Source organism: Odocoileus virginianus, chromosome 32 (genome assembly GCF_023699985.2).
Source record: "Odocoileus virginianus isolate 20LAN1187 ecotype Illinois chromosome 32, Ovbor_1.2, whole genome shotgun sequence".
Taxonomy (NCBI): domain Eukaryota; kingdom Metazoa; phylum Chordata; class Mammalia; order Artiodactyla; family Cervidae; genus Odocoileus; species Odocoileus virginianus.
This window is the reverse complement of record NC_069705.1, coordinates 28,156,206-28,183,872: the sequence shown is the minus strand read 5'-3', so window position 1 is coordinate 28,183,872 and position 27,667 is coordinate 28,156,206. Positions and strand designations below refer to the sequence as shown.

The 27,667-nt window shown below is 39.5% G+C and overlaps 2 protein-coding genes and 1 long non-coding RNA gene across 8 annotated transcripts in view; 2 read left to right on the top strand and 1 right to left on the bottom strand.

Moving 5' to 3' along the window:
- The window catches only part of SNX25 (sorting nexin 25), a 93,759-nt gene extending 89,553 nt beyond the window's left edge, over nucleotides 1-4,206 (top strand). For 2 of the 4 annotated variants that reach the window (XM_070460065.1, XM_020889892.2), the window contains 3 exons: nucleotides 531-724; nucleotides 1,186-1,286; nucleotides 1,806-4,206. In XM_070460065.1, the coding sequence (XP_070316166.1) occupies nucleotides 531-724; nucleotides 1,186-1,286; nucleotides 1,806-1,886 (376 nt within the window). In that variant the 3' untranslated portion in view covers nucleotides 1,887-4,206. The remainder of the gene's footprint in view (nucleotides 1-530; nucleotides 725-1,185; nucleotides 1,287-1,805) is intronic. The other 2 variants (XR_011485163.1, XR_011485162.1) reach the window with 2 other exon arrangements.
- Nucleotides 557-25,944, bottom strand: LRP2BP (LRP2 binding protein). 3 transcript variants are annotated; one of them, XM_020889900.2, is made up of 10 exons: nucleotides 25,538-25,810; nucleotides 24,976-25,102; nucleotides 24,004-24,116; nucleotides 19,128-19,241; nucleotides 9,991-10,133; nucleotides 9,806-9,911; nucleotides 8,655-8,878; nucleotides 7,109-7,283; nucleotides 5,042-5,154; nucleotides 557-744 (listed from the first exon to the last, which is right to left on the bottom strand). In XM_020889900.2, exons 2-9 carry the CDS (start codon nucleotides 25,079-25,081, stop codon nucleotides 5,089-5,091), a joined length of 1,047 nt encoding a protein of 348 aa, XP_020745559.1. In that variant the 5' UTR covers nucleotides 25,082-25,102; nucleotides 25,538-25,810; the 3' UTR covers nucleotides 557-744; nucleotides 5,042-5,088. The 3 variants fall into 3 exon arrangements, 2 of the variants coding, with proteins under 2 accessions (XP_020745559.1, XP_020745562.1); XM_020889903.2 differs by lacking the exons at nucleotides 557-744; nucleotides 5,042-5,154 and adding an exon at nucleotides 7,568-7,646 and having other exon boundaries at nucleotides 7,198-7,283; nucleotides 25,538-25,942; XR_002313245.2 differs by lacking the exons at nucleotides 557-744; nucleotides 5,042-5,154 and adding an exon at nucleotides 7,568-7,785 and having other exon boundaries at nucleotides 7,265-7,283; nucleotides 25,538-25,944.
- LOC139032604 (uncharacterized) lies at nucleotides 9,842-12,999 on the top strand. Its single transcript, XR_011485164.1, has 2 exons — nucleotides 9,842-9,928; nucleotides 12,697-12,999. It is a non-coding gene; the product is annotated as an uncharacterized lncRNA (long non-coding RNA).
- Nucleotides 25,945-27,667: the final 1,723 nt, after the last annotated feature.

The window sequence follows — 27,667 nt, the reverse complement described above, 5'->3', positions numbered from 1 at the left end:
CTACTGAGCCTGTGAGATGCTTCCTGGGTGGGAGAACTCTGCCCAGCACCCCCAGCCACAGCGGCCCCAAGAGACGACTCGTGACAAAGCTTGCTTCTCCCCAGGACTGCCAGAGCTCAGGAAGGTCTTCAGGCCATTTTTCGCAGTCTTTACATGGATGGATGTTTTCAGTTTGCAACACTTTATGGAGAAATTACTATATTAAGTACCATGCACAGTTAGAGTAGTTGCCAACTTCAAATGAATCCATTTCCTCTCAGTTCTTGCCTTTCAAAATTGAAAGACACCGTGTGGCAAACATTTAGAGAAATCAGTAACAGTGGAAACGTGAGCTGCAGGAATGAATGGCCATCAGTGTTACCAAATGAAAGATAACTTTCAGAGTCAGCGTTTAAAAATCCAATTCCTTGTTTATTCATCAAATGCCTAGATCACAGTGTATCTTAACCTACCCACTGATAAATGCCTTTTGAGAAACAGAGAATACAATTTTTAAAAACCTCATCCAAGACATATTTTTCTCTTAAAAGACAAATTCGGGACACAGTGAACTGGATTTTCAGTGAGCAAATGTTGGTTTACTACATCAACCTTTTCCGGGATGCTTTTTGGCCCAATGGGAAGCTGGCGCCGCCAAAAACAACCCCACGCCAAGAACAAAGCCGAGCGCACGGCCAGGAAACAAAGCAGAGGGCACAGCAGAAGCTGCTCGAGAACATTCCAGGTGAGGCCCATGTTCTGCTCCTGAAAGTCGGACAGAAAGGGAGTGTCGTCAGCCCCACTAAGGCATCTGTCACTTAGGAAACATTATTTACAGTGAAAAAAAGTGATTGTACCTTTTTCTTTCAAATCATGTCTTGTCCCTTGCTAATAAATTATACTGAGAGTCCCCAAAAGAACAGTACTGGTTATAATTTCACTAGAGCAATGTTTTAGACAACAAAATTTTATACTTTAAAAATCCATTTTGAGAGCTATGGTTTTAATTGGGGTATTAAACTTATAGTATGTATAAATGTCTTATATCAAAAAACTATTCTTCCCTGAAACACTGGAAAGAATCCACCCCTCGCGTTCCTCGTGCCTTTATGTGCTGTGTGTGCACAGGGCATGGCCTGTCACTGAAGGTCTGTGCACGGTGCACTTGTATCAGTAGCAGCTCGGAATATAAACTTAATTTTTCAGATATGCTTCAGAGCCTTGTTGGACAGCAAAATGCCCGTTACGGTATAATAAAAATATTCAATGCACTTCAAGAAACGAGAGCCAATAAGCACCTGTTATATGTGAGTAAAGCCTCCCAGAGGAGTCAGTTTCTTCAGTTGTTCATTTCTGTTCATATATGGGGGTAGATTTTAATTCTTTATGCTCGTAATCATTTTTATTACTTATAACTCTGAACCCATTTTCTCTGCTTTATTTTTGTCTGTTCAATTTGATTAAAAAAAAAAAATACTCCCAGTAGATGCCACCTCCTCTTCCTAGCCTGCTGTAGTTTCTCTCTTGTGCGGTAACATCTCTGCCTGACTGCTTCGCTTTCTTATTTCAACAAAGCAAACTGTTTCCTAGCTGTCTGTCTTATAATAGTGAGCAATATTAAATACCCCTGATGGTCTGATGGGTCTGGTTAACGGCCCATGAAATAAATCAGTCTAAATGGAGTTTATAGAATACGGATTCCTTTGGAGAGTAACTTGTTCACTGAGAATCATCTCAGGCTTAAAATTAGATTTTAGTCTTAGATGTAGATATCTCAATAAATCTTTAGAGAAAAAGACTTTTTCTTTCTTTCTTTCTTGGTTCAGGTGCTGATGGAACTGCTGCTAACTGAATTGTGTCCTGAGCTGAGAACTCATTTAGATCAACTTAAAGCTGGTCAGGTTTGAGACTGCACAAATAAACCACCAGAGAAATGTCTGTACTAATAGACATGAAACATTTTCCTCTTTTCCACAGAGGGCTTGACTGAGAACCATACTGAACTTTTAGTTACCTCCCTCTAGTTTTATGTGAATTAAGCAGAATTCGGGAGGAAACTTGATGCTGTATATTAGGCAACAGAAACAAAAAAAAAAAAAACACTTGTTAATGATTTTTATTTTAATATAAATCCTTTAAAGGACAACATACTGTTTGAAATATAAATGTTGATATGTGATAAGAACCTAGGAAATATTTTAAATATTTATGAAGTTTTGTTTTAAATGAAGAACTCTGAACATTGTACAGTTAATCTCCTCACTGAGGACTCTGAACATTCCTCTGTTCGTGTGTACTGAATATTGTTGTGCAATGCTTTGTGTGAAGTTATTGTGAAAATTTTCCTGTCTTTATTTTTACCAAAGATTTCCCTTAGTTTGAAGCATTTGAAGCAATAAATTATAAAAATGAATCAGAGCTCTGATGTTTAAGATGCTTGTATCCTTCTCTCAAAAAACAACTGAAACACTGAAGGCAGTTCAGATATATATCCAGTGCCTTGTTTGTAGAAAACATTGTGCATGGGAGTTCTTCCATAAGGAGGTATAAAGGTTGTGCCATTCTCCCAGAATGAATGTGAAAAATACGACTTTTAGTGGCATGGGAAGAGCCAAACAGGTGCTCAGAGAGCTGTATTCAGGATGTGGGATGGGAGCTACATTTTGAGAAACAGGCAGGGGTGAAATGGGGAAACAAAGAGGAGGGGAGTTACTTCATGCTGCTCATGACTTGACTGTGTCATCAAGTCTTGGGGACTAGGAGGGGCACTAGGTGTACAGACGTTGCTTTGTTTTCAGTAGCAGGGCATGGACAAGTGACTTAATTTTCCTGGGTTTTACCATTTATTTTGCAGTGATGAGGAAACACTTCCCCTTTCTAACCTCCAGAAATACTGACAGAAACTAATTAAGCAGAAATTGTTTGAAATCCATGAAAGAAAAATACTATGTAAATGTATATTAAAATGGTATTGATTATATCATTGTTAGAGCATATCTGCCAAGTTCTTGATACAAAACATAAGTTCTGAAAGAGAAATGATTAAAAATTAGTAAGGCAAATTTTATCTCTGAGATTCTGTTAGCTACAGCTCTTTGATCCTTTTCTCAAACCAAGATATTGTACTTCGGAATTATCTTTCACAGCGACATAGAAAAGACATTCAGAGAAGAGAAGCAGCAGGAGGTCACCAAGCCCCAGGAACCTCACAGCAATTACTCAAAGTGTCCATCTTCTGTAATTACACCAGAACTGTTATGACTTCTCAATCTTATCTTTTCATAAGTTATCAACTGTAAGGACTTAATCGAAGTTTTTTCTTTTTTTGAAAACAGTTAATGATCTTGAAGCTTCACCTCCCTTAAAGACTGACTCCAATCACAGGTCAAGGTATGCATCATGGCTGGTGGCAGTGGTATTAATAGTTTTCAGGGGCTCACTTGTGCTAGACGTGCCAGCCTTATGGTAACTACAGTAAACTGAAATTTTAACTTCTGTGTTAGATTCACTTAGGACATGTAAGCATAGCATATCACAAAATATGACATGTCAAATTCCTACCTTTAGGATTTCTCAGACCTGTGTTCTAATGGCCGTTAACGTGGTCTTCACTTTGGAGACTGAAGAGTGTGCTATTAAAAGTGCTATTAAAGTCCTCATACATGGCTTTATTACATTTCTGTTTTAAGATTCTTAAAGGCTCAAGGAAATGGACTGAGTGTGGAGAAGAAAATATCGTTTGGGAATCTGGATCTTCAAATAACTGAAGGAATGTTCTATGGATGCTATTAAGAAAATAAGAGCAAAGCAAGTGGGTTTGTATTGTAGAATGATTTAAGTTAGGTTTTTATGAAATCTTGTAGTGGGCTAGAGAAATGGAAAAGTTGTTTCTGGGGGAGAACAGAGTCTTCAGAAGAGATCTGAAAAGGAAAGGACTGGTTTTCAGGGATGGTTTAAGTTTCTACTCTAAGAGATTTAAAGGAGACGTATATGGCCTGAAGTTTGTTAAAATTTCTTTCCTTTAGATAAAGACAAAATTAAGTTCAAGTAATACAGACAAACCAGAACATGAAACAAAAGCAGGTAGTCGTGTGCCATTTAATACTTCATTAGTGACCAGCGCCTACATATTAACTGTGTTTTACCAGCGCCAAGATGAGTTCTTGTAAATCACTTTAGAAAGGATGGGTGTGATTTATAAAATAAAGCCAGAACATTTACAAAGAAGGTGTCATTTGGGTATCTTAAATAATACTTTCAATATTTATTTTACAGATGTGTATTTCCTTTAAAATCTTTTGGTATGGATTCTATTTTTTCTGTTGGCTTTTGGCTTTGTAGATGTAGCGGATAAGGAAAACCTCTTGCTGATTTAACAATTTCTAGGTCTTATACTGGTAGATGATTTGAGATTTTATCTTTGAAATACACTGAGGGTTTTAAAATGTAGACAAGGACTTGAAGTTCAAAGAGACATCTTGTTTCAATACAGTAGTTTTACTCACTAAGATGTTTAAGGGAAGATATAGAGAGGCAAAATAGTAAGCAGTTTCTTAAACCCACTTATTTTCAAATTTAGATTTCATGTTTTCCCTTTCAATTTGGAATTTTCTATTTTAAAGTTTTAGATGACTGAATAAAATTATTAAAAATTCACAAAACTAAAGATTAAAGATAGTAACTAAAGATTGAAAGAAATTTAAGGAATTACACTTTGTCATCTTTTTGGTAAGTCTGTAGCACTTACACTATTACAGCTAAGACTGCACCAAGTATTTCAGGACACTATTTAAGAATGAAAAAAACACTGGCTTTATAGAGTAGTTTTCAATACCTGACACAATATGGGCCACTCTCTAGACTAAGAAGCTGGATCTCTGAGGACTCTTCCTGCAATTTGATCTTGTTAGCTAGGTTTCAAGTTGTATTACACAAATTCAAGAATGAAGGTATCATGCCATCATGATACCATTAAAATACCCAGGTTACCATGCCACCATTAAAATACCCAGGTTAATCTAACGTGTGAGGCAGAAAACATAGCTCTTATAAAAATACATACATTCTAAGCTGTTAGAATCGATGATCTTTGTTGAAATGCATTGTGGTCTAAATTCTTTGATGAATAAGTAAAGTGTGAAGTTCATCTGCCAATGCAGGATTCAGACGACAAGCCTTCAAATTCAAAGAAAGTTATTTAGACATATTTTGGACTGTTGAACCTTTTGTTTTTAAGAAGTAGAGTACAGTGATTTAAGGGAATTTTGTAATTAAGATACATTTCTACTCTAATTGCTTAATTAGGAGAATTCAAGTTAACCTATGCAAAATAGATCATATACTAAAAATAACCATGCTATTATCATTTGTGAGAGAGAGAATTTTCAGTGCCCAAAATAATGAATTATTTCTAAGATGTGAATTATTTAAGTAAGTAAAATAGAAAGCATTACTATTTGACCTCAAACTTTCTATCTCATGTGAATAGCAGCACGGATAATTTTTAAATATATGGTTTTATTATGCCTAAATCAGTGATAAGGTGCATAATTTCATAGTATGTCCAGAATGTGAAAGACAGAAGGCACCTCACCCAAACCTCACTCCCTGCAGAAACTGTCTCCTTAGTTCCCACAACAGTGGGTCACTGGGCACTTGCCTGCTGCCCTCCCCTTCCCGTAACACTGCCTGGGCTGTAAGCCTCTGCCCACTGTGCCTCTCTTCTAGGACAGCCTCGCAGTCTGCTGAAGACCACCACTGAAGCCCCTCAAGTCCTTTTTCTCAGAGTAAAATACTTAGAATTTCCCTTATTGTGCCTCATCTGACATGATTCCGGACCCTTCACTGGTATACTTTTAAAATGCAGAAAAGTTAGAGGAAGTATCTCCCATAAAATCCAGTGACCAAAACTTAGTAATGGGTTTGTATTATCTCCCAACCTAAGGAAAACAGTTTTACAGTCGTACCTGTTTATTATGCTGTTTTGTTTAGGATGAACATGTACCACATTTCTGGATATTTTTCACCCAGAGTTCTCTTTGCTTATGTCTTCTTGTAAAGGACACCTAGTACAGAATCTAAAACTGACTTGGTTTGGAAACTGGTATAATAAAAGAATATTTAGATTTTAAAAAAGACAGCTGTTACTCATACTAATAGAATGGTGTAATGGTAGATATCTCAAAGGTTAGTTCTATTTTTGTACCATATTCTGATATTTGTGTTGATATGGGTTTAATACTGTGGACATTTTAATTTCCAACAAAATAATTTAGGGTTCCAAACTTATTGACACAATGCAACCTCCTAGGGAACTTAAATCTGCCCGTGTCCATTCTATGACATTAAATTGTTCTGAAATAAGGCCTAGGTTTTGGAATTCTTAAGAGATCCCCATGTGATTTGAACATGCAAATAATTTTGAGAACAACTGCTGTAACATAATCAGATTTTTAGGCAAGGGACTTAGAAAATTCTTCTTTGCTCTGTTCCCCTGCTCCAGCCGAACAATTTGTATATTATGCAAATTTTAATAATCTAATTCTAATTTGGAGTTATGGATGTCATGGACCTGAGGTGTGCAATTTTTTGCTTTCTTTTTATTAAAAAAATGAACTTGCAGTTACTATTCATAATGACTGCCTTTCTCACTTCCTCTGCAGTTTTTAACAGTTGCGTTTAGATGTGAAATCTATTTGGTATAAATAAACTGATCACATGGATTAAAACATGAAAAGGCTTATTTTAACTGGTTGTAGTAGATGTCATGCATAAAGAAACCTTAATGAAATGTACTCTAATGTATACAGAAGGAAAATAGAGATTCACCCTTTTTCTGGATGAACTAAGGCATGCTTGTTCAGGCTTTAAGGTCTTAGTGCTGAGCCTTAGGCTGCAGACAGTGAAACAGAATAATTTGCATCAAAAATAGAAACTTTACCATCTGAGCTTAATTATGTTAAAAAGAATGAGAAAATTGTCTGCAAACAAGCTGCATGTCTGACAAATTCTGGGTAGACAGAGGTTATCTGCATAGTAAGTAAGAAACAGTAATTTATAAAATGTTCAAGTCTCAACTAAAAACCCAGAAATTCTAATTGAGTCCATTTATGTTAGCAATAGGGCTTACTTTAGAATAATAGCGTTTAGCTGTCGCCTCATCCTTTGTGATCCCCAAGCCAAGCTGCAGACACCGTGCGTGGTAGAAAGAGGCCATGGCCATGCCTCTGCTGATGAATTCTGGGAGACAGTCTGTGACCTGGGCTATCATGCGGATGTCGTGAACCTCATCATAGTCGGCGATCCTGGAACACCCAGTCGTCAAATTTAAACACACTATCACTTACGGTTTACATTTTTATAAACGCATCCAGAAATTGTCCTTGTGCCCCAAGTGGTTTCCCTGGCATTTCTACAAGTTTTAGAACTAAACTGTTTGCTGTACGGGGAAGAGTAAATACAGTCGACTAACACAAGTGGAAGAGGAACTAACCACAGTGGTTACTTCACAGCCCCTTAGGATTACACTTGTCGGGCTTAACAACCGCTAGAAAACATTAAGTTTAAAACATTACTACAAAATTCTTACCACTTTGCAGGTTTAAACAATGGAGAGAAAAGCAGTCTTCTATCTCTTTGGGTATTTAAACATCAACCTTGAATTTGGACTTCAGTCACAGAGGACCAGAAAACACATTGAGAAACTTGCACATCTATGTTTAGTGGGCAATAAAAAGTCATTCTTTGTAACCCAGATACAGAGATGGACAATTATATGGAAGAGTCCATTCCATGTCAGCTGTGATACTGTAGGAAACAGGAACATGGACAATAATGAAAAGTTCCAAAGATTTTTAAAGGACTACTTGAAGTCTTAGTTTTACCCAGATGGGCACTTGGGAGATTTGAGGCACTGGAGACCACACCTCTGCCCATGATGCTGGGGAGGTGAGGGCAAAAGGCATTCCTTCATCCTCCAGTGTAGATGTCCACCTCACACTGGGCGCCTGTGGGCAGGCGTGTAGGGAGGGAGATGTCAGCATGGCCTTACAGCCATTCTAGAGGACACCATGGTCTCTTTCTCGTGTTGCGTTTGTGCATTGTGGATAAAGGCAGGAAAGTACACAGCCTCAACAAATTTCCATATCCTTTACGTAGTGTTGAGTCTTTTAACCATTCTTATTTTGCTGTCCTCATCAAGCTACAGTGTAACTGTGCAGTTATAGAACCCATGGCTGAGGGTGTAGGAAGAAAAAAAATTTCTCAAAAAAAAAAAAAAATTCTCATGTGCCAAGCTATGTTGAATGCTTTGTATTCACTATTGTTTTTAATCAAGAAGAAAATACTTCTGCAAGATTGCGAAAGAACAATTCGTGCCCTCAGAAGTAAAATTTGCTTAAGATCACTTAGCCGGCATATAGAGCAAAGAGCACTGAAATCATGCAGATTGATGGCACAGATGTTTCATCAATCACTATCTGATATGGTAGCCACTGGCTGTGTGTGTCTGTTTAAATTAAAATCCAATGAAAGTCACAAGTTCAGTCCTCAGTTGCATTGGCCACTTTGCAAGTGCCAACAGCCATCATTTCCAATACTGCAGTGAGTTCTATTAAACAGACCAGGCACAGAACATCTAGTAAGTTTTTGTAAATACTTTTATCCAGCTTACTCACCTTTTGGAAAATGCAACACACTTTGTAAAGAACTTCATCTTATAGTAATACTCCACGAGATTCCCTTGAGCATAGACGTTGCCACGCTCCGCGGCTTCCCTCAGGCACTGCAGGGCAGCCTCAGTGTCCTGGCGGATACCTTGTCCGTAGAAGTACATGAGCCCCAAGGCACCCTGGGACTCCAGGTTTCCATTGCCACAAGCTTCTGAATGCCAATAAAATGCCTAAGAAAAAGCACAATTCCATAGTATTCACAAGGTGGAATTTAATTCATCTCTAGGACACAGCTCCAGCCTCTTGAACACAGGTCATGCTGGCACCAGTTTCACGGGCCTCAGAGACGGTGCAGAGAGAGGCCCCCCTGTTGTCTCCCCACAGTGCAGGCCAGGTCACTGGCTTGAGCTCAGCTGTTCAGGTTTTGGGATTTTCAAGTTTTCCAGAGGAAGCACGGAGAAGGTGGGAAATAGGAACCTGAAAGGCTTTGCAAAGCGGCACAAAATGTCTGAAAGGCTTTGCAAAGCGGCACAGCAAGGAGACCTGCTGGTGATGTTAGATGGCAGCCATCTTTCAGACCCACTTGGAGCTCTGACAGGATCAAAGACAACCAAGGATACAAACCTGCATGTGGTCCAAGCACATCTGCCCTGTGAATCTGAGTTCACAGTGATTTCCAGGCAGCTGTTCAGCTATCTGCCAAGGATCGGTGAGGGTGGGGGCGGGAGGGGGGGCAGCAGTGGGCGTGCAGGGAGTGGGTGGTGGTGGTTGTGTGGCTCCTACAAGCTTGCCTTGAATGCCTCATTTCCTCCTCCCTGTAAGTTTTCTTGGAAACATCTCCCATCACTGATGATTAAAAGAGACTGTACTAACTCACCCTCCTCTTTTACCTTTTATGGTAGAGTATTTTGTAGGTGTGTTTTCCACAGCACACAAAGTACTCACATCTGTGGTCTCCTTTGGCAGAAGAAGGCAGCATTCATAGTTGAGGCGAGATGAGCTTGGAGATCCTAATATGTAAGCTTTCTCTACATTTTAAAGAATTATGAGCTACTCAGGACTACATATTCCTCACCATCCTCCATTCACAGAAGGAATAGTGAACTAAATATTAATCTACACATGATGCTACAGTTTATCAAATGGACCGCTGTTACCTTCTCAAGCTCTTTGGGCTCCTTTGTTGAGTAATACAGCCCTAGGATACTCTGAGCCTTCACACTAGCTTTTGGGTTTCCATTGTCTGCAGCAAAAAGCCAGAGTCTAGAAGAGAAGGAGAGGTGAGTTATTCTTTGTTTAAAACATTTGATTAAAACAAAATCTTGTTCTTAGGTCAGATTACCTTTCAGCTTCCTTGTCTGATCGTTTAACGCCTTTTCCCTCGTAATAAGCTCTTCCAAGGTTGTAAGCTGCTGCAAATTTTAAGTGTCTTGCTTTGGGGCATGGAGAATCAACAATTTTCTTCATATATTCCACTCCTTTTTCCTTCCACAAAGGAAAAGAACAAGACAGAAAGTCCCAGTTTAGTTTTACCCAAATCCCAGTTTAGTTTTACCCAAACTAAGTTTTCTGATAATGCCATGAAGCATTCATGCTCTGACATGATGTAGAGTCTCGAGTCTGTACCTAACAGTATGGTTGTCCTGGAGTCTGCAGGGCTAGAAATAAATAAAAGTCCATCTCCCAAGTCAGTGTTCCTAGGAGCTCTGGGAGGTAAGGCATGCCTCCCATATTACAGCTTCCACAATTGCATCATGCCTCAATATGAGTTCCTTTGTCTCTTCTCATGTTCCTTATTTTGAATCAGCACAGTTCTTAGAACTTGTCGAAGTGTAAGAATAACCAGACACTTTCACATTTTTAACCCTTACAGGATGCATGTAAGCCCTAAACCCTGTCTTCTTTAAGCACACTTTCCTTAGCTGTGCTCAGTGATAAATTTATATCTACTACACTCATCTTCATATGATGTCTGCGTAGTCACAAAACACAGGAGACATCCTGCCTGCTAATAAAAGGCTTGCCCTGCCTCTGAAAACCCAGACACGAACTGTTTACCAAACCAGGCCCCTCCTGCCCAGTGCCCAGCAAGCCAAAACACTGAGACACTGAGGTTTGCAGCAAGGAGCCAAGCAGATGGGAGAACAAATCTCAAATTCCAGCCCCTGCAAGGCAAGGGGTTTGGGGTATTTATGGGATGAAGAAAGCAGCCACTGGAGGCATGGGGAGCATGGGGAAAAGTGACTGGGAAAAGGTGTGGGAGTCTTTGTTCTGTGCAAGTGTACCTAAGCTATAAGGCTCTGCATGTTCAACAAGTCACCAAGCAATGGACACTTGTGCATGCCCAGATGGGCCGATGGTTCCATCCCCTCTGAACTGGCTCAGCTCGAAGTAGACATACCCGACTCCAGGTTCCTAAAAAGCATCTTGTTTAGGCTACATGCTGCCTGGGGGACACACCAGTCTTAAAAGCATCTGGATTAGTGAAAGCAATCGAAATGGATTTAACATGGTTTCAGTCCCCACCTTACCTTTGATTATTTCTCACTCTGGAGGAAAAAGAGCGAGGATAGCGCTGGCTAATTCCTGCTGATAAGGCCTAATATGGGCTTGAATCAATCTCTTAAACACTTATTTGAAAATACGTTCCTGGTTTCAAGTGAACATCTTTTTTAATGTGGATGATTTTTAAAGTCTTTATTGAATTTGTTATGACACTGCTTCTGTTTTATGCTTTGGTTTTTTGGCTGGGAGGCATGTTGGGTCTTAGCTCCCCAACCAGGAATCAGACCCACAACCCCAACACTGGAAGGCGAAATCTCAACTGGATCACCAGGCAAGTCCCTCAAGTTAACATTGTGATCCCAAACAAATATCACTTATGCACCAGCTGTCAGGTTATTCACAGGCCCAACACTGGTAATAAAAATTGCAGATAAATATGTACCAGGTTGGGAGCAAGGACAACTATGTATCCTCTAAGGGCACACAGAATACCAGACATGTTAAGACTCTCATCCTTGGGGATTTTACCTGGGACACGGTCTTACCTGGGATCTCTGTCTTATACTTTTTACCTACTGGAGTGTCTTGATCATTATCAATTGACAACATTTAGATAATATGGAAGGGACATGGGCTGGGAAAGCTAAGTGTGGTTTCTGAAATACCCTCACCAAACAGAACCTTGGCAAGGGGAGATGCCAAAGGTTTGGTGTTTTTTTTTTATTCTGAGGACAGGAGAAGACCAAATTTTCAGTTAGTCAAGAAAATACAAAGGACAGGAAATTTACTGATTAGCCTAATTCAATAGTCACGCCTGAAGTCACAGTGAAGTTAGGGATGGTTAACAATTAATGACAGGCAGAACTAAGGGGTCAACATGATCAAACACAGAAGGTTTTGGATGATAGCCAAAAGGTAGAGAAATTATCTACTTTTGCCAAAGACTGAAAAATTCTGATCACTGAACTGTCCTTCCAAGCCTGGGAGGTTATAAACAAAGAGAAAGCGGAACAAAAAATCTGATAACTAATGAGTTTATATTTAAATTGCTCTCTGAATTTTACTTTCTCAAACCCACACCACAGCAACCCCATTCACCTTTCTCATGGCTGCTTCCTCAGTAGGAACTGCAGATTTGTTGGGGGTCCCCTGGCCCACTGAGAAGCTGGGGTTGATGCTCCTCTTGCAGTGTGGTTTCCCTCTCCTGGCTGGTTCCTCATAAGGTCCGTTTGTTGAAGATGGAGCTGGGCTTCAGAATGTTCATTATCTCCTTTAAGAACTTCTGAAAGGGGTTTTGCTGTAAGTCCAAAGCTGAGGACCCAAACATGGCAGAAGCTGGCCATTCCCAGAGATTCCTGCAGCAGTCTCTTGGTGGGGGCTGCTGCCCTGCCTAGAGCTCCCCTTCTGTCAGAGGTCAAGTCTCTGTCCTTGTGAGAGTTCAAAACCCAAATATTTACCAGAGGGCTGAGAACTCTGCTTTTTTTTGGATACCTGATAGCCTCGTTGAACCAAAAAGGCTGAAATCAAAATCATGTTCTGGCAGCCTCCCTGGCGGTACAGTGGATGGGAACCTGCCTGACAATGTAGAGCACACAGGTTGGATCCCTGGTCTCGGGGCAGCTAAGCCCATGTGCCAACAACTACTGAGCCCGTGTTCTAGAGCTTGGGAGCTGCAGCTACTGAAGCGCGCACGCCTAGAGCCTGTGCCCAGCAACGAGAGAAGCCACAGCAATGAGAAGCCCAAGCACAGCAATGAAGAGGAGCCCCTGCTCACCACACCTAGCGAAAGGCCTGCACAGCAACGAAGACCCAGCATAGCCAAAAAAATAAAGAAAGAAAAATCATATTCTGGTCTCAAGTGTCCTTTGTCTTACTGGTTATCTGAATACCAGTCTACCTCCCTCATTTAGTTGAGGGTCCCTTAATCTTTTGCCAGGATTGCTCCAAAAATGATGGGTGAAGTTTTAAATCCTCAAGGAAGTACTGTCTGGCAGTACTGTTGTTTAACTCTTAGTATCAGATCCTTCCACTTGAAAGCAAACAACTCTTGGGATTTAAAACAAGGACATGCAAGAAAAGGCATTTGTAACCTCTCATACGGTAGACCCACATTTTGTGGACAGATCAGTGACACAGTGCAGGGCTCAGGGACTGCCCCACGAGCCTCTTTTACAATCTGATTGCTCTTAAATCCTATACAAGCTGACTTCAGGTGATGCCCTAATTTACATAGGCCTAGCTCTCTGCTCTTGCTGATCTCTCGTCCACCCAGGCCTCTGGACTCCTCTTTGCAATCTCTCCTGGAATAGCTGCAGGCTGTTCTCTTTGGGGTACAGCCTGAAATTTGCAAGCCTGCTCCAGTGGTACTTTAATGCTCATCTGCCCAGGTGCAAAGGTAACCCTGGTATTTAGTAAATTTCTCAGAAGGGAAATGGGACATTCAGGCATATATACGAAGTTATGCTTTTTCCCCATCTGACAGTCTAGCTCCTGGAAAAAAGACATTTTCAAGGTTTCTTTGGACACCTCAGCTCAATCCCCAGTAGCCAATTCCTAACATTTAGACAGTTAGACACAGACATACATGGACAAGCAAGACTAAAACAAAACCATGGCCCTGGGCCTGTGACCCATAATACAGAGGCCTGTAACCTTCTGTACTGTCTGCCAAAGTCCCTCCAAGTGGGCCTCTGGTCCATGATCCATTCAGGGTTGCAAAGACAATCTAGGCATAGTTGTGTTTCTTTAATGAAGTTGCTCACCCAAAAGAAATCTTCCAAACCCCAAAGCCCAAAACCTCCAAAATATGTTACGAAAAATCAGGTCCAACTGCTCACCGCACAGAAGCCAATACTTGAGAGGCAAGTCAGGTGGAAAGGAAAATTTTTTTTATTCCAGAGGCCAGCAGTGGGAGAGAATGGTGGACTCAAGTCTGAAAGCCAACTCCTCACTGACAATCAGTGGGCAAGAACTTTTATAGTTGGAGAGGGGGTTGCATGTAGAACAGCACCCTCAGTTCTGACAGTCATCTTGAAACTGGTCGTGAAGTGGTCTGATCAGCGTCATCTTGATTGTTTTAAGTACAGTTAATCTTCAATTCCAGGGTTTGTTTGTTCCCATTTCTTTGGGGCCAGTTCTCATGGCTAGTCTGGTCATCATGTATTCTTCTACCTGGTAGGGGTTTCAGTGGCTACAAAACAGCTCAAAGGATGTGGTTTAGAATATTATCTATAGCCCCTGAGGAGAACTAAAGGTCCTTGGCTTCATTTAATGACGGAAGTAGTGTAATTTGGTCTTGTTTTCCTTTGCTTCAACACTTTCATTTCTCTGAATTCATTCTTTGAAGTTTTTCTCCACACAAAAGGCAGGCAGAGGATGTGGGGGTGGGGTTGGGGCGGGAACGGGAGTGGGGAGCGAGGAGCGAGGGCCATAGGATCTGCTTGTCCCCAGGTCCTTTTAGCACCTGCGAGGGGCCAACGAGCCACAGGTGAAAGGTTCATCTTTACTCACCTCTTGGCTGGCTCACCTCATTTGTTACCAAACTAGATTTGTCTTGCCAGACACATTGCAAGCCAAATGCTGAGACACCGAGGTCTGCAGCAAAAAGAGGGTTTATTTGCAAGGCAGTCAAACCAGAAGACAGGAAGAACAAATATCAAAACAGCTTCCCAAGGCAAGTGGTTCCAGGTATTCACAGGATAATGACTAACGCAGCATGGCAGTTGGAGGCGTGGGGAGCGTGGAGGGCATGGGGAAAGGTGCGGTGACTGGTGGGTAATTTTCGCTCTGTGCAGGTGTAACTAAGCTACAGGCTTCTGCACATTCAAAAGATCACCAAGCAATGGACACCTGTGTATGCCCAGCTGGAGGGTGGGTGGCCCTATCCAGTCTCAACCAGCTGCTCAAACTAGATGCCGCTGACTCCCAGTTTCTAGACAACCACTTGGGCAATGGTTTATGGTTTATGCTCATGTTGCCTGGAGGCCATGTTAGCCTTTTTTTTTTTTTTTTTTTAGTTTAAAAGAATTTTTTATTAACCAGGATTCTTAATTCCTTCCAACATGTCAGATAACAAATCTTTTTAAGATAACTAAGTCTTTGGTTGACACACTAATATATAATTGATAATTTAAGTTAAAACAACCTTGACAAATGAAGGCAGGTGAAATGGACTTAATCCTCAGTTTCAAAATCCAAAAGAAAAAAATATTTAACAGTCATGTACAGTTGTATATACACTTCATTCTAACCTTTACCCCTCACTGCTCTCTCAAAATGCTGTTGTTGGCTAAACACCACAGTAAAAGATGAGAAAATAAAGGTGTTTTACTGAGTCCCAGATCACATGGATCTATTTCTGTGAGTATGTGAGGTAGGTGTCTACCAAGCCCCCTGCACCCCCAGCTTGTTAGTAAGAGAGAACTTATGGTACAACCACAGTAGAGTGAAGTGTTTGTGTAAATCCTCCCATAGATGGCAGTGATTAAACTGGGACCAAACATATAGAACCACTTTTTAAAGGCACTAGGAAATTTACCAAAGCAAACATAAACTGGAAAAGGAATAACTCTTGAAAACTGCAACCGAAAGGGATCCTTGAAATTCAGTAAACCCCAGATAGGATACACAAAAACCCTCTCCTAGGCACACATCATAGTCAAACTGCTGAAAGCTATAGACACCTTGCAAGCAGTCAGAGAAAAGGGCCACATTACATACAGGGGACATAATACAGAACTTCCCTGGTGGTTCAGATGGTAAGGTATCTGCCTGCAATGCAGGAGACAGGGGTTCAATCCCTGGGTTGGGAAGATCCCCTAGAGAAGGGAATGGCAACCCACTCCAGTATTCTTGCCTGGAGAACTCCATGGACAGAGGAGACTGATGGGCTATAGTCCATGGAGTCACAAAGAGTCAGGCATGACTGAATGACTAACACACAATACAGAGACTGACTTCTCATGAGAAGCCAGGAGATTTTAGAATGGCATTTTTAAAGTGGAGTAAGAAAGAGCTCAACCCCAAAACAATTCATTAGAAATGAAGGTAGATTGAAGACATTTTCAGGTAATCACAATTGGAGATAACTCATCACCTGCACATTATACAAGAAATGCTCTTTAAAGGAAGTTTTTCAGGTTGAACAGAAATGGAATACAGTGCCAAACGGCAACCCACCTTGATAGGAAGGACTGAAGAGCCTCAGAAACAGTAAATATGTACAAATATAAAAGATACACAGGCACATACATACTTGTATGTATTTTTTCCTCTCAATTTCTTTCCAAAGATATATGATTAAAGTAAACATAACTATTTTGTATTCAGGGGTTTATAATGTAAATTTCAAGACATTTCAGGTCTACCACACAAAGCACATTTGGTTCAACCAGACTCTGGGCCAAATTAGTCTCAAGAACAACTCAGTAAATTTATAAAGTGATAAAAATTAAAAGAATTTTCCCTTTGCCCCTTTACCTTGGGTTAACTGAAGAGACCTACAGAAGCCATCTTCCTTTTTGCTCCTCTGGTCTCCATATGTAATTACATTGAAGTCATTCTACTTTGTGGAGTTTCCATATAACAACCCATTGAATCTACCAATTTCCCTAATCTTTCCACACCTTCATGTTCTTCCCACATTATCAGCTTATTCTATATCTGTCACTGTACTCATTCCTCTGTCCCTCTTTCCCTCCATGACACTCACTCATGAGGCAAATACCCTATTTCTCCCTAGTCTGCTGTACTTAAACCATTGAACATGGCTGGAAAAAAATTAACCATGCTAACAGGTCTTTCTTAAAATTTATGACTATAAATTTCAGAGCAAGCTCTCAGCCCTCACAAGCACTATCAGTTTGTTTCAACAATAGTCTCTCCCACTTATCTCGAAGAGAGGATACTATTTCAAACCTTCTTTCTCTTCAAACTTCTGCTCTCCCTGCTCCCACTCCTCAGTCTCAACTCATGGCTTCGATTTTTAAAATATTTTTTATAAAAGGTATGGAACAGTTCATGAGTTTATGTGTCATCTTTGCACAGGCTATGCATACATGCTGCTAAAGCAAACACATGGCTTCACTTTTATTTCACTGAGAAAACAGAAAGAATGAAAAGTAACATCAAATCTATGAATTTACCTGATTCATCATTTAGGGAGAGACAGGCAGTTGGCTATGTGGATCTCAGAATTAGTTTCTGGTATAAAGACAACGACTGGAAAGTTTTCAAAAAGTATCTATAGATGGTGTCAGCCATGGGGCTGAGTGTGAGCCTACTCAAGGAGAGAGTGAAAGGAGGCAGGAAGGGCTGAGGCCTAGGTTCTGACACATTTCAGCATTAGATGGGAGAGAAGCAGCTAACACAAGGGACTGAGGAGTGGCTGTGAAGAGGCAAACAGAAAAAAACTGTATTTCAAATATACAAACAATGGTAGAATGATGTGTGCAAAGTATGAGGGAGAATCAGATGAACTAAAGATATCTCAGATGCTAAGGTGGGAGGGTGTTGCAAGGAGGATGGGGTCAGCTGTATTAAACTTGGAGTAAATGCAGGCAATATAGTAATGGATAATGCAGGTTACTAAACTTTCAAAAATTAAACTATACATAGGTTAAAATGAGTATCTTACAATTAATGCGAACATTTATTTTTACCATTTATTTCACCATATGGTGCAATGATTATAAATATGGAAAGATGAAGAATTTCAGGAATTAGAGTATGGTCCGCATTATTAGCTTTACACAAGATAAAGTCAGGGAGGAAAATGCTTCTTGGACACTTACTCCATGTGCCCTGTGTTAGTTATTTTTATGTGTTGTCATCCAATCTCATTAACAACTATGTGAGTAGGTTAATGAGTTTTATTTTTTATGCTGCCTCCAATGGACTAACCTGGTAATGTATCCTTAAAGCTTTGTACTGATAAAAGTTCTGAGACTATGTCTGGACTCAGCTACAACAAAGAGGTTTATGATCAGTCATCAAGGTTGGCCATGACCAAAGGAGAGGGGGAAATGACAGATGTATCTCTGAGGTTATTTATCTTCATTTTACAAATAAGGACACTAAAGCTAGAAATAATTTTCCCAAGATTATACTGCTAATAGGTGGCGAAACCAAGATTTGAAACCAGTGGTAAAGCCAAAATTTGAAAGCCTGTGTACTTTCACATTTTAGAATTTGTCATAGACCTGAATAGATAGGACACCTTTGCAAGTGAATACAGGGAAATTAAATTCTAAATATTTTTGAAAATTTTAAAAATAAATTTCATAGTAAATTTCTCTGTAAGATGAGGCGTAAAAAGGGGAAAGAATTAAAAAAGGAAAACCACAAAGCATAGAGAAAATTGTATTACTGATCTCCAAATCTCATAATTTAATTTATTCCTTCATCTTCAAGCATGCCAAAAATATGAGGCCTAAAAATACTATTGATATACAACAGATTATTATACAAGTATTTAAATGAAAATGTAGACTATATCTATTGACAATGAAGGACATTCAAAACACAGGTGGAAAAAAAAAGATTATAAAACAGTATGTATACTTGGTCATATATTTTAAAAATGTAGGTGTGTATACACACACATAATTTTCTTCTGCATAGGGCAATACATGAAAGAATGTACTCTAAAATAATAACTATTAATAACTTCATATTTGATAGGAAAATTTGGAGTGATCTTAATTTTGCTTATTTTCTAACGTCTCTCCATGTTCATGTAGCTTTAAAGTAACTTTTAAGAACAAAGGAAAACATTTTAAAACATAAATGTTATCGATGGCTAATGGTAGCAAGGAGGGGGCAAAAAGAAATTTTGTTTTAATGTAAATGCTGAAAGAACAGATAATTATTTAAATATGAGTACAGATATATATTATTAAAATATAAACAATTTTAAATATATCATATAATCCAGAAACCACGAAATCTTAAACACTGAACAAAACAATAACTTACAGAGTCTGCGACCGTCCCCAGGCCATCATAATACATCACTCCTAGCTGGTAAGTTGCCTGATGATCCTTTTCCTTGATTTCTTCAAACTGTTCTAACGCTTCTTCATACCATCCCTGTAAGCTCCCAGGAAATACTGAATTATTTTCTTTATTATCTTAAAGTAATCACAGATACTTACTTAGTTCCCACCTAAATCTAGCTAGCAGCATCAAATAAAACAAAAAAAGACAGAAACAAATTTATGGAATTTACAAGTGAGCCACTGACAACAATCAACACACTATAAAAATCAGTAAAATAAACATGGCAACTGAGGGAAGTAACGAGGAGGAACCTAGGAGGGACTTTCTTTGACTTTCACTCTTATTCTTGGCTATGGCTGAACTACCCTCTAATGATAATCTAGCTTGGTGCTCATCCCAGCCTGCCATATCACCCATCATTCCCAGAATCTGAGAAACTTCAGAGTTGGGGCCAAAGTCTCTGAGAAAAGATAAGCATCAAGACATCCATTATTATTAAATATCCACTCTAATATGGCTCTTCCAGTTTTGCCATTTTCTAGCTAAAGAAGACACAGAAAAGCAAATATGTGATTCTCAAAAATTATCTTCCTCCCATATGTCCTATAGAAACCTCCATGTCACGAGTCATTCATTTAAGGCTCCTTAGCATCATAGGATATAATAAGAAATATGCTACAGTGTAAGGAACAAACATGGAGCTTGTATATTAATCCCCCATGGAAAATGCCTTAAAGAATAAATCATTTGTAATACTGGAAAAAGAGTCGCTGAGTTGAAAGGTCAGTACAAGGATGAGAAGGCCTGACAAAAACAACTTTTGGAAAACACAGAAACTACTGAATTTCTCTTTTCCTAAACTGTAATTAATCAACACATTGATGAAATTAATAAAAATTTCACAAAAATACTAACAATAAGTAAGTGACTTGTAAAGATTCATTTTCTTTTTTGGCTAATGTTTGGCCAAGATATGAAGGCTGGAAAACTCAGAATACTCCATACAGAGAAAGAGAAGAGAGGACCTTACAGTTTTTGTGATTTTAAATGTCATATACATGCTGGAAAAATCTCAGATATATATTTACTTTCAACTCTGACCTTTCTTTTGAGATCTAGAGTATTATATGTAGTTTCTACTTTGAAACCTTATACTTGGATGACAAAGGGGAATCTTAAATATAAAATGACCAAAAACTGAACTCTTGATGGTTTCCTCAAAACTCACCCACTTCTCCATTTTTCAGTCCATGCCACCATTACTTGTGTCTCCAAAATAAATCCAGGACCCAGTTCCACTGCTACCACTCTGGTCAAGACCACCAACCTCTCTTGCCCCAACTAGTATAATTTCTCTCTAAACTGGTCTTGGTTTTATGCTTCCCTTCCAGTCCATTCATCAGTCTCAAAACACTTCCAACAGCTTCTCACTACTTTTGAAACAAGGTTCGTCAAGAGCTCTTCAGTTCAGTTGCTCAGTCGTGTCTGACTCTTTGTGACTCCATGGACTGCAGAATGCCAGGCCTCCCTGTCTTATCACCTACTCCCAGAGCCTGCTCAAATTCATGTCCATTGAATCGGTGATGTCATTCAACCATCTCATCCTCTGCCGTCCCCTTTCCTCCCGCCTTCAATCTTTCCCAGCATCAGGGTCTTTTCCAATGAGTTAGTTCTTTGTATCAGGTGGCCAAAGTATTTGAGTTTCAGCTTCAGCATCAGTCCTTCCAATGAATATTCAGGACTGATTTCCTTTAGGATGGACTGGTTAGATATCCTTGCAGTCCAAGGGACTCTCAAGAGTCTTCTCCAACACCACAGTTCAAAAGCATCAGTTCTTCAGTGCTCAGCTTTCTTCACAGTCCAACTCTCACACCCATACATGACTACTGGAAAAACCACAGGTTTGACAAGATGGATCTTTGTTGGCAAAGTAATGTCTCTGTTTTTTAATATGCTCTCTAGGTTGGTCATAAGTTTTCTTCCAAGGAGCAAGCGTCTTTTAATTTTATGGCTGCAGTCACCATCTGCAGTGATTTTGGAGCCCAAGAAAATAAAGTCTGTCCCTGTTTTCATTGTTTTCCCATCTATTGGCCATGAAGTGATGGGACCAGATGCCATGATCTTAATTTTCTGAATGTTGAGTTTTAAGACAAATTTTTCACTCTCCTCTTTACTTTCATGAGGCTCTTTAGTTCTTCTTTGCTTTCTGCCATAAGGGTGGTGTCATCTGCATATCTGAGGTTATTGATATTTCTCCCAGCAATCTTGATTTCAGCCTGTGCTTCCTCCAGCCCAGTGTTTCTCATGATGTACTCTGTATATAAGTTATATAAACAGGGTGACAATATATAGCCTTGACATACTCCTTTCCCAATTTGGAACCAGTCTATTGTTCCATGTCCAGTTCTAACTGTTGCTTCTTGACCTGCATACAGATTTCTCAAGAGGTAGATTAGGTGGTCTGCTATTTCCATCTCTTGAAGAATTTTCCACAGTTTGTTGTGATCCACACAGTCAAAGGCTTTGGTATAGTCAATAAAGCAGAAGTATTGCATATAGGGTTATCGTTACCATCTTTCTAAATTCCATATATATGTGTTAGTATACTGTAATGGTCTTTATCTTTCTGGCTTACTTCGCTCTGTATAATGGGTTCCAGTTTCATCCATCTCATTAGAACTGATTCAAATGAATTCTTTTTAATGGCTGAGTAATATTCCATGGTGTATATGTACCACAGCTTCCTCATTCATTCGTCTGCTGATGGGCATCTGGGTTGCTTCCATGTCCTGGCTATGGAATTTAGAAAGATGGTAATGATAACCCTATATGCAAAACAGAAAAAGAGACTCAGATGTATAGAACAGACTTGTGGACTCTGGGAGAAGGCGAGGGTGGGATGTTTCAAGAGAACAGCATCGAAACATGTATATTATCTAGGGTGAAACAGATCACCAGCCCAGGTTGGGTGCATGAGACAAGTGCTCGGGCCTGGTGCACTGGGAAGACCCAGAGGGATCGGGTGGAGAGGGAGGTGGGAGGGGGGACCGGGATGGGGAATACATGTAAATCCATGGCTAATTCATTTCAATGTATGACAAAAACTACTGTAATGATGTAAAGTAATTAGCCTCCAACTAATAAAAATAAATGGAAAAAAAAATCACCAATAAAAAAATTAAAAAAAAAATAAAGCAGAAGTAGATGTTTTTCTGGAACTCTCTTGCGTTTTCGATGATCCAATGGATGTTGGCAATTTGACATCTGGTTCCTCTGCCTTTTCTAAATCTAGCTTGATCATCTGGAAGATCAAGGTTCACGTACTGTTGAGGCCTGGCTTGGAGAATTTTGAGCATTACTTTGCTAGCGTGTGAGATGAGTGCAATTGTGCAGTAGTTTGAGCATTCTTTGGGATTGTCTTTCTTTGGGACTGGAATGAAAACTGACCTTTTCCAGTCCTGTGGCCAGTGCTGAATTTTCCAAATTTGCTGGCATGTTGAGGGCAGCACTTTCACAGCATCGTCTTTTAGGATTTGAAATAGCTCAACTGGAATTCCATCACCTCCACTAGCTTTGTTTGTAGTGATGCTTCCTAAGGCCCACTTGACTTTGCATTCTTTTCACATTGTAGAGCTCGCCAAAATCTTCATCTCAGAAATGTTGCATTTGTTTTCCCTTCTACCTGGAATGTACTTCCCTGTGGCTGTTTGCATTGCCTGTTTCCTTAAGCTTCAGTTTCAACAACAGGTCTTTCTGCCCTACCCCTAAGTTAATCTCTATCAGAGTAGCCAGTTAATTGCTTTCATAGTACTTTTAACTTATTTGTAATCATATATTAACTTGTTATCTTCCTCTTGACTATAAGCTCCATGAAATGGGGACCATTCTAATTCCCTCACCACTGTATAGTTAGTACCTAGCTTAATAGTAGCAAATACTTATAAAGCACTTATTAAGTGGCAGGCCCTAATAGTAAGTATTTTTTACAATTAATATATCCTCATAATAGCTCTATGGCACACATATTATTACCCCCCCTTTAAAGATGAGGAAACTGAGGCACTAAGAGGTTAAGCCTTTGTGCCCAAGGGTATAGTTAACAAGCCATAGAACCTCAACTGAATCTATGCTCAAAGCTGAAAGATTATTCTCTTAAACATTATGCTACATGATCCTCAGAGTGACAGGTACGTGATGAGTCCTCAACAAATATTTGTTGCCAGAATGAAGGAAGGAGCCATAAAAAGATTAGTAAGTAGGATATAGGTGAAGGGTTGCCCAAACATTCAAGAGATAGTGAGGGGCTGGGGACAGCTGGTCCTTTTTTATATCTTCCCTTGGGGTTCAATGAACCATTGAAGCTATACTGCTGAAGCTGGAGTGATATCTTGCACAGGTCTACCTAGACCTACTTTGTAAATCTCAGCATAATGTGGATAAAGAGGGAAATTCTCTCCTTAATCCATACAGAAACTTACTTAAAGATACCTTTAAGTACTATTAATCAATAAGAATCAGGATTTTTAATTGTTAATAATATAAAAATATTTTACAAATGACACTGAATATTTTAGTAAAATATAAAAATTAGACTTATTTATTATGTGCAAATGGATTTCATAACAAAATGACTCCCATAAATGGCATTCATTAGAATGACTTTTATGGAGAAAGGTCGAATAGCTCTGTAAGCTGGGACCAACGTATCATGCTCAAAGCCACAAACACAATCTAGGGAATTTGACAGAACTTCCCTGGCTTAACAATGGTAAAGAACTCTATAGGAAACTTTGCTATGGAGCTCTAACAATGGCGTTACACGAAATGAAAACAAATCCACAAAAACTGATACCTCTTCAAAATAAAGTTGACCTCGGAGGAAATATGCCATAGTATCCCCTCTTCTTATCCTTTCCTTTAAGAGCTGCAAAGCCTTATCCACCAAATCAGCATGGCTGTAATGATCTGGTTTTTTAAAAAGCAAAGAATTCCATCTTTACCCATACAATGTGAATTTCTTCTCTTAAAGTAATAAAGTATATAGAATTCATCTGACACTGTTTACACTGGTTTCCTTCCTAGTTCTCATTCCTAAAACTGACCTCCTTAGTTCAAGGAAAAAGCTTCACCTTAGAAGAAAGAAAGCACTATCACAATACCAGACATTGTACCTTACGTAATTAAGAAGTACACTGGTGGGCTTTCACACTAACCCTCTTTCCTACTAGGCAGGAGCTCCAGCCATGTAGTCTGTGTGGAATTCTTTAGACAAAGCTGGCCTCTGTGTGAAATTCTTAATTTCAGTCTTAATTAGAACTAGTCTAACTAAATGTGCTAACCATCCCCAATTTAATTTTTTTTAGGTCTATAGAAAAAGAAATGGTAGCTTTAAATGCCTATTTCAAATAAAGTATAATACTGTCCTCTCTAACAGAAGTGACATCTGGCTTCTTTTTTCGAGAAGGGTGTTCTAAAGTCCTGAGAGTAAAACCAGGAGCAGGATCTCATGATGAAACTTCTTCACTGATGATCTGCTACCAGATAAGCTGGGTAGCAATTCCACAGATTTTTACAGAAAAGCTAGAAAGGACTGTAAACTTAACCACTTCCTTGCCAGCAATAAGACCCATATTTCCTGTCTCTTTTGCTCTGGTGTACGTAATTAACATTTAGTGAAAATATTATCAGGACTTGTACCAGTCTCTTCCTTTCTCCACTAGAAGAATTAACCACTTCTTTGCCAGCAATAAGACTCATATTTCTTGTCTCTTTTGCTCTGGTGTACATAATTAACTTTAAGTGAAAATACTATCAGGACTTGTACCAGTCTTTTCCTTTCTCCACTGGAAGACTTTTGTATTCTTAGCAGCGAAGTGGGATAGAGAAGTATAAGAGGGGTTCTTGGGCAACTTTTCACTGGTCAGCTTCATCCTGTCTCCACAGGGGGTATTCTGTAAAAGAGAATAAAATAATAATAGGGTAGAAATATCTTTCTCTAGGAAAATGCACCAAGAGATTCCATTTCCACTTGACAGAAAGAGCATCCTCCCCTCATCACTGAAGGATAGGGCACCAAACTACCAACTCTGGTATATGAGCATTCCTTCTTAGGAAACCAGGACCTTTCACAGCTACGAGAAGCACAGCCCTCATCCATGTCTGTTCCCACCACAAGGAGTCAATGATCAGAGCTATCTGCAAGTCCTCTCTGGCTGTGAAATCACATGCTCTAGCGAATCATGTCACCCACCACAGCTGCTGCCACTAGTAGGAATTGGTGACACTGCCCATAGATACAGTTCTGGTGCACCAGCACCTTCCCATTACCTCGTAACTGAAGCTCATCAAACTAATCCATTTTAAACGAAAGCACCTGTCTATTTTACCTGGGAACACACTTTATTTTAACTGTGTTGTTCAGTTTTATCTTTCCATCTGTATTGGGTTTCCATGTTATACGGTGGATCACAGTTGAATGGAAAATCAGAGCCTTCATATAAAATGTAGAGGCCACCTAATGTGGGATGAAGGAGTCCAGGTTGGCCTAGGCTGGGGGTAATGAGACCGCAAACTCAGTTGTTGCTACGCTTTTGTGTTTACTCCATGGAATTCCACTGTTACAGCATGCTCTCACCAATCAGAAACAAGCTTCCAGTAAAGCTTCCTGGTTGGTGGTGAAGAGAACTCAACAGACCTTTAGCATGACTGGAAAGCCACAATCATACAATTTTATGATACCATTTTGGGCAATAAATTGCTTTGTTTATGAGAAGGGAATGGCAACCCACTCCACTATGCTTGCTTGGAGAATTCCATGAAGAGAAGAGACTGGAGAGCTACAGTCCATGGGGTCGCAAAGAGTCAGAAATGACTGAGCGACTAACACACACACAATGAGAATGAAGTGCAGAAAGGGAGATAAATCAGTATATCAGGGGAAAAAAATCACCAAAGTATCTGTGATTTTGGAAGAGGCATTTAATTTTTTTAAGAGTTAATTTTCTCATCTGTAGTTTGGATTATAAATAGTTTGAACTAGAGGATTTCAAAATATCTGTTCCTAGATATGTAAACTTCTTGGATTATATGATTCCAAAAACCTATGGTTGTACTAATAAATATAGAAGTTTCCAGAGAACTTTAGGGTGAAGCAGTATTAAGTAAAGTATTTAGAAGAACTAAGACAACCCAAATACGATGATGTTCACAGCATGTCTGTTATCTCTGAATTGCCAGCATCTCGACTCTTGTGCTTTGGGGCCATGAGTAAGTAAATAAGGGTTACTTGAACACAAGTAAATTTGATAACCCAGGTAGCTACTAGGTGACTAACCTGGACAAAAGGGGTGATTCACCTCCCAGGAGGTATGGAGTGAGATTTCATCACACTACTCAGAGTAGCATGCAGTTTAAAATTTATGAATTATTTCCCATTTAATGTAATTTTCCATTTAATATTTTCAGACTATGACAGGCCTGTGAACCACAGGAACTGAAAATGCAGGTAACAGGGGACTACTGTAATTTCCTCTTTCTGTTTCAGGATCCCATAGTCATCATGTCTCCTTAGCTTCCTCTGGTCTATGACAGAGTCTCAGGTTTTCCTTGTTTTTAACAACTTTGACAGTTTTGTACTGGCCAGATATCCTGTAGAATGTTTCCCAATCAGGGTTTACCTGATATTTTACACATGGTTAGACTTGGGTTGTGGACTTTAGGGAAGATGCAGAGGTGAAGTATCTTTTCGGCAGACCATATCAAGGGTGCATGACTTATCGCTGATGATAATAACAAACACCTGACCAAGGCAGTGTTTCACAGGTTTTTTCACTGTGAAGTTACTTCTCCTCACTTCCCATATTCTGCTTTTTGGAAGCAAGTTATTATGCAGAGCCCACACTCAGAGGAGGATGGGGTGGGGTAAGGATTAACCTCTGCTTCCTGGAGTGAGGAATGTCTAAATGATGTGTTTGGCATGCTTTCGTAAAGAAAAGCTGTCTTTTTCCTTACTTCTTTCCTTCCTATCTATCCATCTTTATCAGTTATCTATTGGGTTGGCCAAAAAATCCACTTGGGTTTTTTCATAAGATGTTACAGAAAAACCTGAACGAACTTTCTGACCAACCCAGTGTCTATTCTTTGTGCAGTATCCTGGAGCAGTAGTTGTTTAGAATAACTATATAATTTATCATCTTTTCCAAGAAGTTTGAGTAAGCAAGGCTGGGAGGGTTTATACAGTATAAACTAGACACAAGAATTTCTTTGTGGGAAATCCTTTTCCTCTTACATGTGCTAGTCATTCAGTGGTGTCTGACTCTTTGCAACCTCATGGACTCTTAATTCTCCAGGCTCCTCTGTCCATGTGATTTTCCAGGCAAGAACAGTGGAGTGGGCTGCCAGTTCCTTCTCCATTTACAATCATACTAGGATCATATATAGATTTCCTGACTGCCTGTGGCAATGAAGGTCATAATTCTGTTGATTAGTTCAAGTCATTTTCAATCTGTGGATTTTTA